The sequence below is a fragment of the Arvicola amphibius genome, chromosome 2 (assembly GCF_903992535.2).
Source record: "Arvicola amphibius chromosome 2, mArvAmp1.2, whole genome shotgun sequence".
Taxonomy (NCBI): Eukaryota; Metazoa; Chordata; class Mammalia; order Rodentia; family Cricetidae; genus Arvicola; species Arvicola amphibius.
This window is the reverse complement of record NC_052048.2, coordinates 193,139,362-193,152,040: the sequence shown is the minus strand read 5'-3', so window position 1 is coordinate 193,152,040 and position 12,679 is coordinate 193,139,362. Positions and strand designations below refer to the sequence as shown.

At 39.7% G+C, this 12,679-nt stretch overlaps 1 protein-coding gene across 1 annotated transcript in view; it reads right to left on the bottom strand.

Annotated features, from left to right (window-relative positions):
• The window catches only part of Cntnap2 (contactin associated protein 2), a 1,482,107-nt gene that overhangs the window by 410,903 nt on the left and 1,058,525 nt on the right, over positions 1–12,679 (bottom strand). Inside the window, exon 15 of the mRNA XM_042054579.1 lies at positions 1,098–1,225. Coding sequence (XP_041910513.1) covers positions 1,098–1,225 — 128 coding nt within the window. The remainder of the gene's footprint in view (positions 1–1,097; positions 1,226–12,679) is intronic.

The window sequence follows — 12,679 nt, the reverse complement described above, 5'->3', positions numbered from 1 at the left end:
AAGCAGTAAACTGCTAAGAGCACATCCTTACATTTTTTTTGAGTGGTTGCAAGAATCTATTATTGAATAGGCCTGATTCTCCATTGATTTACAGAAATTGTAAAGAATATTTCACCTCACATAATCTTTTGCTAGGAGGAATTCAATCCCAGGCAGTAAAAACCTTTATGGCCTTCCCAGGAGGCATTGGGACACAGGTGGCATTCTCATTACTACAGCTGATAAAATGGAGAGGCTTGCTTGGGGTCTTCGAGTGAGCCAGTTATTGAGGGAGTGGAATCTAGGTCTCCCTTTGCCTAGTATACAGCCAAAAAGCACAGAATTCCCAGGAGTGTTGCCTGAATCACACGTGCAGGAAATGGAGGGAAATGATGCCCAGGATGCTCATCGCTGAATCCCCATAGCAACCTTCCCCTGCTCCCCTCCCAGTGCACATAAAGTACACTGAAGGGTATCAAACAGCATTAAATCTGAATAGTGCCCTTAATTAGGTGGGACCATAATGCTGACTCTCTTACCTCCCACTATCCAAGCTAGCAGCTCCCCAGTCCTCTCTAGTGCCTAAGCCTGAAAGCAGGACATCGTTATCGAAACAATCTTTGCCTTTCACGGGACCATCAAGCTTTGATGATGATGGAGTTTGATAGCCATAATGTCAAACTTTATATGGCCATAATCCAAGTTTACAATAATACATTAAGCCATAATGCTACTATTTATATCACCATAAACTCAGTTTTATGGTGATATAAATAGTCATGCTAATGGCATTAACAGCAGCACACAGTGGAATCCCAGCTGTTGAGTGGCACTTTTATGCTATTAGCATTGCTATTTATGCTACCATAAGCTTAGGTAGTCAAACTTGTTACATATGAATAGACAAAAAGATGGATATCCACATCTTATGCCTGATTTGAGGCTTCTATATTGGACACACCCTCTTTACTATAAAGATCCATCTCTCTATTGGGCCCCACGTGCGTTGTGTTATATTTTTGGAGAAAAAGTCTGTTTTCTGGCATCTTCTGAGCAGTTTGGAAACATTATTTTAATGTGATAAGAAAGTGCAAGTCACAGTTGCTGGGCAAACTTACTGTCTCCTTGGCAGCGCAGAGGACCCACGCTCAGCTTGGCTTCTGAGCCTTGCCGGTCAGTATCTCCAACCACCACCTGGCTCACTGGCAGGTGATCTTTGTAGGATAAGAAGCCAGCATCCTTCCTCCTGAATCACAGGGAGACAGAAAAACATGAGAGACGGTGTTAGGATTATAGCTTCTGTTGTCTCTGATCAATGATGGCATTTTTAATCGTTCTTCAGAACTGTACTGAGTAAAACCCCAGATGGAGTTTGCTCTTCTCCCCTGTAAGTGCTCAGAACGTGGCTCAGAGGCAACGCTGGCATTGTCATCTGATGGAAAATAGCACTGACATCCTGGTCTCCAGAACCTATAACTAATAAGCCATTGGCTATTTTAGGTGGAAATTAGACCAAACCATGTACCCCACAGATGCTCATATGCAAAGTTAATAGAAAGTTCAACAAAGCCACCTGAATGATAGACCAAACAAATCCCTGTTGAAAAATCTTTGCCTCTTTAATTGTTGAAGCAATTTCTTCAGAGACTTTCTTCCCCACTGGTTATCAGCTAAATACGGGATAGCTTTTGTTTTCTGGTCTTTCCTTGTTTACTTGAAGCACTAAAATAGTTCACGGATGTCTCTAGTATAGAGCAGGTGCTCCATCAGTACTTAGCTCTATGGATAATGAGGAGTGGAGCTGAGATTTGGACCCTGTTTGGTTTTCTGCCTAGGTACATCTGTTTATCCTGTACTTATCCGACACTTATCGACACCTTCTAACTTGATCCCATACCTACTTTGAATTGCTTAAATATTTTATCAATTGTTTGAGAATTTCCTGTATTCATGCAATGTATTTTTATCATATCTATTCCCCTCTCTTCCCCATAACTCCTCCCACACTTTTAATGTCCCTCCCGATTTCATGTCTTTTTAAAAAATAAGCCACTGAATCCAGTCAGTGCTGCTTATATGTTATGGGTGTGGGACCATATACTAGAGTGAGGCTGACCTACCAGGGTCTTTACCCTTATTAAAAACTACCTCTCTCCCAGTAGTCATTAACGGCCAGTGGCTTCTCAAATAGAGGTAAGGAGTCATGAGCCCACCATGTCCATTTGACAGTGTTGACTGGCTTTATCTTGGGCATGTCTTATAAAGCCAACTAACAGAACACTGCTGTTAGTGTCCTGTCATGTCCAGAAAACACTGTTACACCCGAGTCCTCTTGTTCTTACATTCTTTCCATTCAGTCTTGCATGACATTCTCTGATCTCTGGGGATGGGGAGATTTGATAAAAATGACCCATTTATGGCTGATCATACCTTAGGCATTTATTTTGGCTAGCTGAGAGTTCCTGTATTAACTGCCATGTTCTGCACAAAGAAAATTCTCTGACGAAGTCTAAGAGATGCGCTAGCTTATGCATACAGAGATATGGATTTAGAGGGCAGTTTGACATATTAAATTTCCAAAACAATTGTAGTATGTTCAACTCTGGGGTCCATACACTCCCCAGCCATGGGTTCTTGACCAGATTACAAAACTAGGCATGTATTTCCTCTTGTGGAGTGGGTCTTAATGAAGGAAGTGGGCAGGGCCATCTGGGCTTTGTGCCAGATCTCAGTCTGAGTGATGTACTCAAGATGAACTACAGGACACTGTCTTTTGGGGTTTGTGCAAGACAGATTCCACTTTGCAGAAAATCTCTGCTTTATCTTATTTTGCTGCTGTTGCTGCTGCTACTTGGTGTTCCCCTTCTGAGGGGCTTGATGGGTGGGAGGCACAAATCAGTGGGAGGTCATTCTGGAAAGCTCATTTTTATGCCAATCAGCCTGAATGGAAACAACTCTGAACACTACCTTTGAACAATGAGAGAAGGAGGCAGATGGTCAATAATGAGGCTGAGGATTTTGTGTTCACATCCCTTACCACACAGAACTAGGGATTGGAGCAAACAACTTGTAACTCCATCTTGAAAATCCTGTGGTATATAGAGCCTGTACTTGTCTTTGAGACTGTCTACAATGTCAGTGACCATGGTCTTCCATTCAGGAGCCCAGGAAGGATATACAAAACGTGATCAGTGGGACTCAAGACTACATTTTACTTTGTTTTAGTAACTTTAGTGTTTTTGTTCTTTGGTTTTCAAAAATATTTCTTATCAAGTTAGAACAAACCAAACCTGGGGACTTTTGTGTCCTGTCATGTCCAGAAAACACTGTTACATCTGAGTCCTCCTGTTCTTACATTCTTTCCAGGTGACTATACTTCAAACCTGCTAGTAGGATTTCTTTTGTGCAAGCTTACTTTCCTTTAGCAGAATTTCAAACAGTTAAAATCACTTCAAATAGGAAGAAAATGCTCTGTTTGTAAAAAGTTGTGTGTGCTCCTATGTGCATAAACATGTTATATGTAAGGATGCTCACACATGTGTGCAACTGCATTTGAGATTCAAATGTCCATACTCGGTGTCTTCTTCCATTGATCTCCATCTTATTTTCTGGGAGAGACTCTCTCTGAACTTGGAGCTTGCTGATTCAGATAGGCAGGATGACCAGCAAACCTCAGGAATCCTGTCTCAGCCTACTCAGGATTGAAATTAGATATGTTATAATATGCTCAGATTTTTATGTGGGTACTGGTTATCCAAATTCTGGGGCACATATTCATGCAGTAAGGACATTTCAACTAAGCTATGCTCCTACACCAAAGCCTTAGATAGTAAACTTGATATTTACTCTTAACGGAACAATAAATGAAGGCAGCCTAACTGCACATTTTAATTTGACAGCCTGTTAGAAATGATTCCCATGGACATGGTGCTAATGTCCTTTATGAGTTAATGCCGCTTAGGGTGCATGGCTAAACTGCTACTCCACAAACTACATCCTAAAATCCAAATTCCTCTTGCAATCTGCTTTTGTTTGACCCAGAAGTGACTTTGTGATTGACTTTGCAGTGTCTGGATACATCATGTAGTATCTTCGGTACACACCAGGTTTCTGAGCAGAATGGGCCACCCTGAGTGAACTCTTAGAGTTTAATTCTTTGAGCTTCTAAAAGATAGAGTGGATAATTTTTTAAATATGAGATGTGGGCTGTGAAGATGGCTCCGCATGTAAAGTACATGTACATACATACACATAGACATAAGACTTTTGAGAGGGGGAATCTCCATGACATTGTGTAATAAATGTACACTGATCATGACTCTCAAAGATATATGTATGTAGAAGGGTTTTTACATATGTATATGTAATTCATGTATGATTCACACATCTACTTGTGCAATCGCAACTCAAATCCTAGTTTGGAGCATCTTTAGTGACCCAGAAGCACCTCTCCCACACATTTCCTGTAGTCAATACACACGTTAAAGGTATTTGTTATTTAATTCAAAATATTCAAGTATCCAAAATCCTTTGGGTCATACTCTGAAATGAAATGTTGTGCTTCACTAGTGAAAATGTAATATCACCAAACAATGGGAATGAGGCTTCTCCTGTTGTCAGCTGGGAGGACTCCAGGGTTTGGATATTGCACCTAAAACTGCCCTGAGCATCCTTCTAATGGAATTACCTACTGGCATTGATGGATGTTTACACAAAACAAGAAATGCTGGGTTATAAAGTCTGCTTTAACTTTTGTGAATAATTTCAGGCTGTTTTCTCTAGAGTGAATATCAATTTACATTTCTACCTGAGCATAATAAAAATTCAGGTTGCTTAGAATCCTTGTCTGTGTCTATAATAAGTGATGCAATGAAACGTGGTATTCTAGTTAAAAACACCAGATAAGAATTTTTAAAAAACAAAAGCCTAGAAGTATTTTAATTGCTATGTAATTTAATAGCACAGGATAAGCTTGGAAACATAGTTCTTAAATCTTTGTAAAAAGATTTAAATAAATTAAATTGATAGATTGAATTATTTAAATGATGTATTAAATTAGTTAAATAAATTAAATAAATAGAATGTAATAAATCTCTGAACACAGTTTCCAGAAGTTTGGGCATTGTTATACTATAATTAGCCATCATTCAATTATTTTATTAGAAACTGATTACCATTGAGAATAATAGGAATTTACAAGCCAAATTTCATCAGTACAATCAATTTTGTATCATTGTCAATGAAACTGAAATTTTTAAATCATTTTTATTAGGGTTTCTTTGTAATGTGTGTTATCATCACTACACCATTGACAAGCATGAGGAATAGAGAATTTATGTTGGCCACAATCACCAGTTCATAAAGCATAGTTTAGATTAAAGTCTAGTCTATTTGTTTCTCATTTTGGGAGTTTCTAAAAAAAAAAAAAAAACAGAAAAAAGTGAAAACATTAAAAAATAAGCAAATAAACAGCCCTCCATGTTAATTAGAAGTCTTTGTCATGTAAAACTTATTTCTAGATGAAAGCAGATCTCTCAAGATTCACTCAACTAATCTTACATATTGAAGCTACAAACAATGTCCTAAGTTCAAGAATGCTTGCAATATTTTACATACACTTGTGCCTATGCCATAATATACCATACCAGTGAGTACTAGGTCTGCTTTATGCCCAAAGGAACCAGTTTGGACTGATATATTGATTTTTTTCTTGGGGGTATAGCTAACTGTCATAAAACTGATATTCTTGATAAATCAGAAAAAAAAAACAACCCAAACACTAAAAATTCATCACCCTAGATAACATGAAAAAGTTACCCTCTGATCCTATTATGGTTAAATATCCGAGTAGTACGCCACAAATTTAAAGTTTCAGAGAGACACAGATGAAATGTACAACTAACAAACAATAGATACATTTTTGCCTATGGAAAAAAATCCACAGACGGAAGTAAGCAGCTAAATTAGCACAGTTTCTGATGTGATTTTTGCAGCACCTGCCCTGAGAACTGGAAGGTGTAGCAGCGGTTCTCAACCTGTATGACCCCTTTGGGGGGTTAAATGATCCTTTCACAGGGGCCACCTAAGACCATCAGAAAACACAGAAAATTATATTATGATTCATAACAGCAACAAAATCACAGTTATGAAGTAGCAACAAAAAATTATGGTTGAGGGTCACTACAACATAGTGTACTATAGGAACTTTTACATGGGAACTATGTAAAAGGGTCCCAGCATTGGGAAGGTTGAGAACCACTGCTAAAACATCAACCTGATGTTTCTCCTTAGAACTTTGCATGATGCTTTTTATTCTTATAAATTTTTGTATGCAAACACGATTTTGTTAGAATCAATGACCGTTAGCGATCGAGGTCAATTTAATTTAGGGAGACACTAAGTACTGTTTATCATGTTAGCACATACACTAATTACGTGCGATAGCAGGCTTGTACATTAGAAGAATTCTGTCGTGGCATCCATCTCAGAGGGGTCCTGACTCAGACTCTTGCATGGTTTATCAGATTTGTTAGTTACAAAAGTCAAATTGAGTCTCTGGGTCCATTCTAGAACTTTCTACTTCAGTACAGCTTTCTTGAGGAATTCAGTTGTACTCTGCTGCCTGTACCCTGCCTGCTGAGACGGGCAGCTCAGTCTTCCCCTCAACTCAGTGAAAACACAAAAGTAAAACATTTTATAAAAGGAAAACGCTGTAGAGAATTTGTTTTCCCGTCACATGTTATGAGAGGTCCCACTCTAGAGGTCTGACCTGCAAGTCCCAGCAGAGGGAAAGGACTTTCCTTAGAGAAGCTTGTAGAGAGGTTTGGGTAGCCTCATGGAGAATGATGTGAAACTATTTTCACGTCCTCTCAGCAGGAGCAACTGCTAAACAAATACTTGGGAGACCATTGTTTGGACAAAGGCTGCAGCAGATCAGGCTGTACCAACATGGATGGACTCACTCGTGCCAACTGACAGAGAATCAAACTGACAGTTAGCACAGGCCAATTTTCTAGAGCTCCCAAGGCCCAGATGAAGAGCAGAAAGAGGGAGAACATGAGCAAGAAAGTCAGGACCACGAGGGTTGCATCCACCCATGGAGACAGTGTGACTGATCTAATGGGAGCTCACCAAGGCCAGCCGGACTGGGACTGAATGAGCATGTGATCAAACCGGACTCTCTGAACATGGCTGACAATGGGGGCTGACTGAGAAGCTAATAATGACACCGGATTTTGATTCTACTGCATGTACTGGCTTATTGGGAGCCTAGTCTGTTTGGATGCACACCTTCCTAGACCTGGATGGAGGGGGGAGGGTCTTGGACTTCCCACAGGGCATGGCACCCTGACTTCTCTTAGGACTGGAGAGGGAGGGGGAGGGGCAGTGGGGGGAGTGGGAGGGAAATGGGAGGATGGGAGGAGGTGGAAATTTTTAATAAATAACAAAAGAAGAAAAAAAAGAGGGGATCCCCAGGCACCGATAAGGGGAGGCCTGCCTCTAAGCCAGCATTCTAAGGAAGCCCTCTTCACTTTAATCCTGTACAGGATGCTTTTGCAATGACCCATATGCTTTCTGTTGGTTTCTGCCTTCTTTAGCTCTTTCCTGCCTATAAAGCCAAGCCCCTCTGTTGAGCTCATTGGTCCATTCATTCTGTTTTGTAGGATACAGGATAAGATGCTGCCTAATTCTAGAACTGAAAATAAAGTACAATTAAATGTTTTAATTAAATTGGTTGTGATTTTGTTTTTCTCAGACTAGATCTCTGTGGTATGAGACAAGGGAATAACGTTTCTGAGCATCTTTGAGCTGAGGAAGTTGGGCAGAGGCAACTCTGTGTTCCTCGGGGATGCCTTACCATCCCAAGATGAAGCAGCACTGCCAGTTCCTCTATGGTCCTTATGCGTTGGTAGGCAAGACCTCTGCTTGTCACAGAATAGCTATTGCAGCATAGCTGGATCATCACAAGATGAAAACAACAGAACCTCTATTACACAACGAAGTAAAACTTTCTCAATACTTCCAATAATGTCTTCAGTCACCACTGACTTTTGAACTTTCCTCAATGCTATAAATGTTCCCATAAAGCAATTAGAGCAATTAAGAAAACAACTGTCACAACTAGATTGTGCCTATGTCCCCTATGGAATGAAAGTAATTACAGACTCAATTCCTTCTTTTCAGTGGGAATAGATGAGACCTTTTATAAATGCTAGACAATTATGTGTCTCATTTAGACTCTTAGAAAAAGCCCCTGTCATCATTTTGAGACTTTATGCAAAATGGTCCTCTCTGATTTGCCTTTCTGGAATTCAAGCTCCCTGAGGACAGACATGATATTTCATAAAACTTTATCAAATAAACACAAGTAGCTAATTAAAAGTAGTTTGCTTAATGTATCTTATGATTGGATAAATGCACAAACAAACGCAGACATTAACAAGGCATAATTCTAAAGACATCAGAATGAGCTTGCTATCAATGGGGAGAGATGAGAAAAAAAAAAGCCTTTCTTATATGGAAGTCCTTGAATAAATTTGAAGCATTTATTCCTGGAAGTGAAACTTTAATTAATGTTTTATTTCCTTTGAAAGTAATATTTAATAAGAGATCAAAATCTGATTAATATGGCAAAGGGGGTACAAAACTTCTATCTTAAAGTTAAGTCTATGGTTTCTCTCTATAAAAAAGTTGATTAATTTACGTGGGTCATAGTTTCTCTACATAGGTGTTATATGATTAGGGTCTTTGATTCTACTTTTATGGTCTTAATTCTAGAACAGTAAGTGGTCACTATTTGAACGTGTTTGGCATACTTTCATGTGCAGAAAAATCGTGAATGTTGGATCTACTTTTCATTAGTGTGGTTCTTTGCGGACAGTTTTTTTTTTGAGGTACTTTGTGGTGTGAGCAGGATAGGACCTCCTGGCCCTATAGAGTTTTTCCAGAAGAACAGTAATGAGCATCTGTCTGGAAAACGATCTACTTAACCTCCCTCAGTTTTCAGGTACTCGGCTAGGAATAAAATAATGCCTGGTTTTCTATCCTTTACTGTGTAGTAGCCGAGCTAAAAGAAACATAGAAACCTCAAACACTCTGAACTCGAAGAGAAGATGCATGTTGACATTTCTCAAGTTGTCTTTAAAGAACTTCAACTGACTTTTTAAAGTGGCACAGAAACGTATCATTTTTATTCTATAGGAAAGTTGTCTCACAGGATGAAAGACAGCTTTGAATTACATATAGTTTAGTCTGTCTGTTCATAGTTACATTCTTTTTTTCATATATACATTCTTATCTATGTAAGAGTTGCTTGTGCTTTTGTAACTCATGGCAAGAGTGGATACTTGACGAGCAGACTTCTTCCCATTTCTGTATCTCTGAATATCTAGCAAGTCATGGTCTACGCCTAGCATCTCAAAACCTAGTTGATGAGAAAGTATTTCCTTATCTTGGCTGTGAATATCTTTCAAACATAGGGTGAGTGACCTGGTTTTTCCTCAGTGTTTTTTTTTTCTCTGTGTTTTCAAGAAACAAACAGGTGCAGACTTTGGAATCTCACAAGCACCTGGCCATCTGTCCTGTTTATGCTCAGCCACATCCTATTTTACAACTCACTGGCCCTTGAGTATGGCTGGATGGACTTTTGTAGAAATACTTTCTTGTGAGTACATAACTGTATATGTGTGTATGTTCAGATTCATGTGCGTTTGAATGCACATGTATGCACATGAATTTAGCGGCCACAGAACAATCTCAGCTGTAGTTTTTGAGACCGCATCCACCTTGATTTTTTTTGGAGACATTGTCACCTACTGGCTTGGAACTTGGTCAAGTCTGGCTGGCCAGCAAACCCTGAATTATTGCCTGTCTCTCTTCCCTAGTGCTGGGTACCTAAACTTAGATCTTCATGCAAGGCAAGTTTCTTTACTGACTGGCAATGTATCACATGTTCTACATATGGCCCATAAAGCACAGCCTACATCATTTTTTCCATAGAACTCTGAAAAGGAAGGCCACTCCCATTGCCAACAGCTCTGTCTATTTTCATCTTGAAACTGCACACGTTTATGCCAGGATTATGTGGTTCAGTTGGGCTTTGTATCTCTCAGACTCCAAAAATCATGGCCAAGGCATCTGATTTTTCTTTCAGTCCATCCTCAACCTTCTCACTCTGGTGATGTGGACTGCTAGGGAGGCATATGCCAACAGCTGGGCAAATCATCCTTCCCTATTGGCCTCTCAGACGTCTCCAGGAATGGTTGGGTTTCTCTGGCATCATCTGAAGAAGGAAATGATACCCACACAGCTGCCCTGGGTATCTCTGAAAACCTATTTCACAGCCTAAAGAAACCTAATTTATTAATTCTTCTTTGGCTATAGTTTTTTTTTAAACCTAGGCTTTAGCTAGTTTAGTTTTTAACTATCAAATTTTATCTAGTTTGATCCAGGTGTGAATTGGTCCATTACTGTTTCTGTTGGGGCAGACAAAGGGGTGGGAATTGGGGAAGGAGGAAGACTCTTGACGATGTGACTTCCACCTTCCAAATACCAACACTTCAGCAAGCATCCCTCAGAACTCTCTGTCACAGAATAGCTAAAAATGAACCAGAACTGAGCCTGGTAGTGTGTGCCTATAATCTCAGGTTCTCTCCTGAGGCAGGAGGATCACTGCAAGTTTGAGTCTAGTCTGATCTACATAGTGAATTCCAAGCCAGGCAGGGCTACCAAATATGAGTCTGTCTCAAAAAGCAAAACAAACAAAATAAAACCACCAACAAATAAACAAGTAAACCAACAAATGAGAATCAGGAGATCAGGTTGGGGCTTGTAACTGGTAGGTTATAGAAGCACTAAGATGAGGGGTATCCACTGGCACAAAGCTACAGGTTGAAGTAATAACAGTAAATATAATTAACTGTTCTTTTGTGGCCTGAACCTAACAACAAGTAATTGATAAACTCATGGTAATAATAAACATAGTTACCCATCTCCTGCTTCAAACACCTTTCCTGAGATTTCCTGTGGGCTTCACAGCGCAAACTTTGGTTGCCCTAGGGTTAAAGTTCACAGTTATAGGGTGCAGTGTTTTTCTTTCTTAGGTGGCTTAATGAGGTGGAATGCAGTTTTCCTGCCCAAGGCTCCTGCCATCCAGTAAAGAATTGAATTTTCTTGCTCACCTCAATACGAGTTTTAGTAGACAAGGAGAAGAGGTACCCAGTTCTTTGCTCTCTGCCAGTGGGTTCGTGTCCCACTTGATCCTCCTTTTGCTTGACTCACCTCCCTTCTCTTGGCTGAATGGTTCTTGGATATGGGTGAGTGACCTTCAAAGAATATTACTGTATACCTGCTTTTTTAAAGTTCATTTATCTGAGAGCTGGAGAGATGGCTCAGTGGTTAGGAGCACTGACTCTTCTTCTATAGGTCCTGAGTTCAATTCCCAGCAATCCCATGGTGGCTCACAACCATCTATCTGGTGCCCTCTTCTGGGGTGTGGGTATGCATGCAGGCAAGAACACTGCATACATAATAAATAAATAAATCTTTTAAAAAGTTAATTTATCCAACTTTGTCTTTACTTCATTTTTGAAATAGCTTTTAGGGGAGAAGTCCTTAATGATGAGCTTCTTCATCTAAGTGCCAAGGACTGAGGTGATTTTCCAGTTCTTTAGTAACTTGTACATACATCTCTCTGATTGTGAAGATAATAAACAAATCTCCCTACCATAGTGTTTGTTTAGATAGCTTTGTTTGTTCAAAGAGCATGTTCTAACACATTGGTCCTAGAAGGAAGGGTTATATGCTGTGAGTTTTTATTTTATGGGTTTCAGGTGCTAGTCTCCAATGATAGAAGAATTCTACTTTTAACTGAGAAGCATTCTCTTCTCTCCCCGTAACCTCATTTAAAGCCCCTTTTATATAAGACAATCCACATCAACATCACTCATTTGATTGCCTCCATCTTTCCTATCAAACTCCACACTTTACACTTTGTCATCCCCTCTACATCCTAACAGGTCACTTTGCTCCTGAAGTGAACACAAAAGATTTGCTTGAAGGTAGGACCAGTTTCTTTAAGTGGGCTTTGAACTCTGTGATGCACTTGAGATGTTCGATATTTGTTTTTATGTTATCAATAAGTTGCTGAGGGATGGAAACATTTGAAAGAGGCATAACCCCTTGGCTACAATAATGAAAAACATTTTGCTTTAGGATGAGATGGCCCAAATAAAACTAAACCTTCAAATCTCCTTTAGGAACTGGCACTGAGAATCCACGGCAGAGAGGAAATAGCCTTAAGATTGCTATCAGTCTCCAGCCGGAGGGGAGAAGAATGAATCAAGGAGATCGAAAATAAATGATGTGAAATTTGGGGTGAATCCAAAAGAATTATGGCTAATGTGAAAGAAGAAATTCAAAAGCTTCTGTGAGGAAAAATTGTCAATCATGTTAAATATAAAATGCCTGGCATCAAAACAATCAGAGTACATGTCAGGCAGGGAAGCCGTTGGTGAATGTGCTGCAGAGAACGTTGGTGAGGAGATGAGAAAACAGTTCAGTGGCTCGTAATTAAATAGGACTTGAGAAAGTGGAGATAATCCCTACATTCTTGTTTTGGAGTTGGAATGAGATGTGCAAAAAGCAACTGGGTAGAACCCAGAGGAACTTTGGTACTCAGCATTTTGTAAGCTGAGAGTTG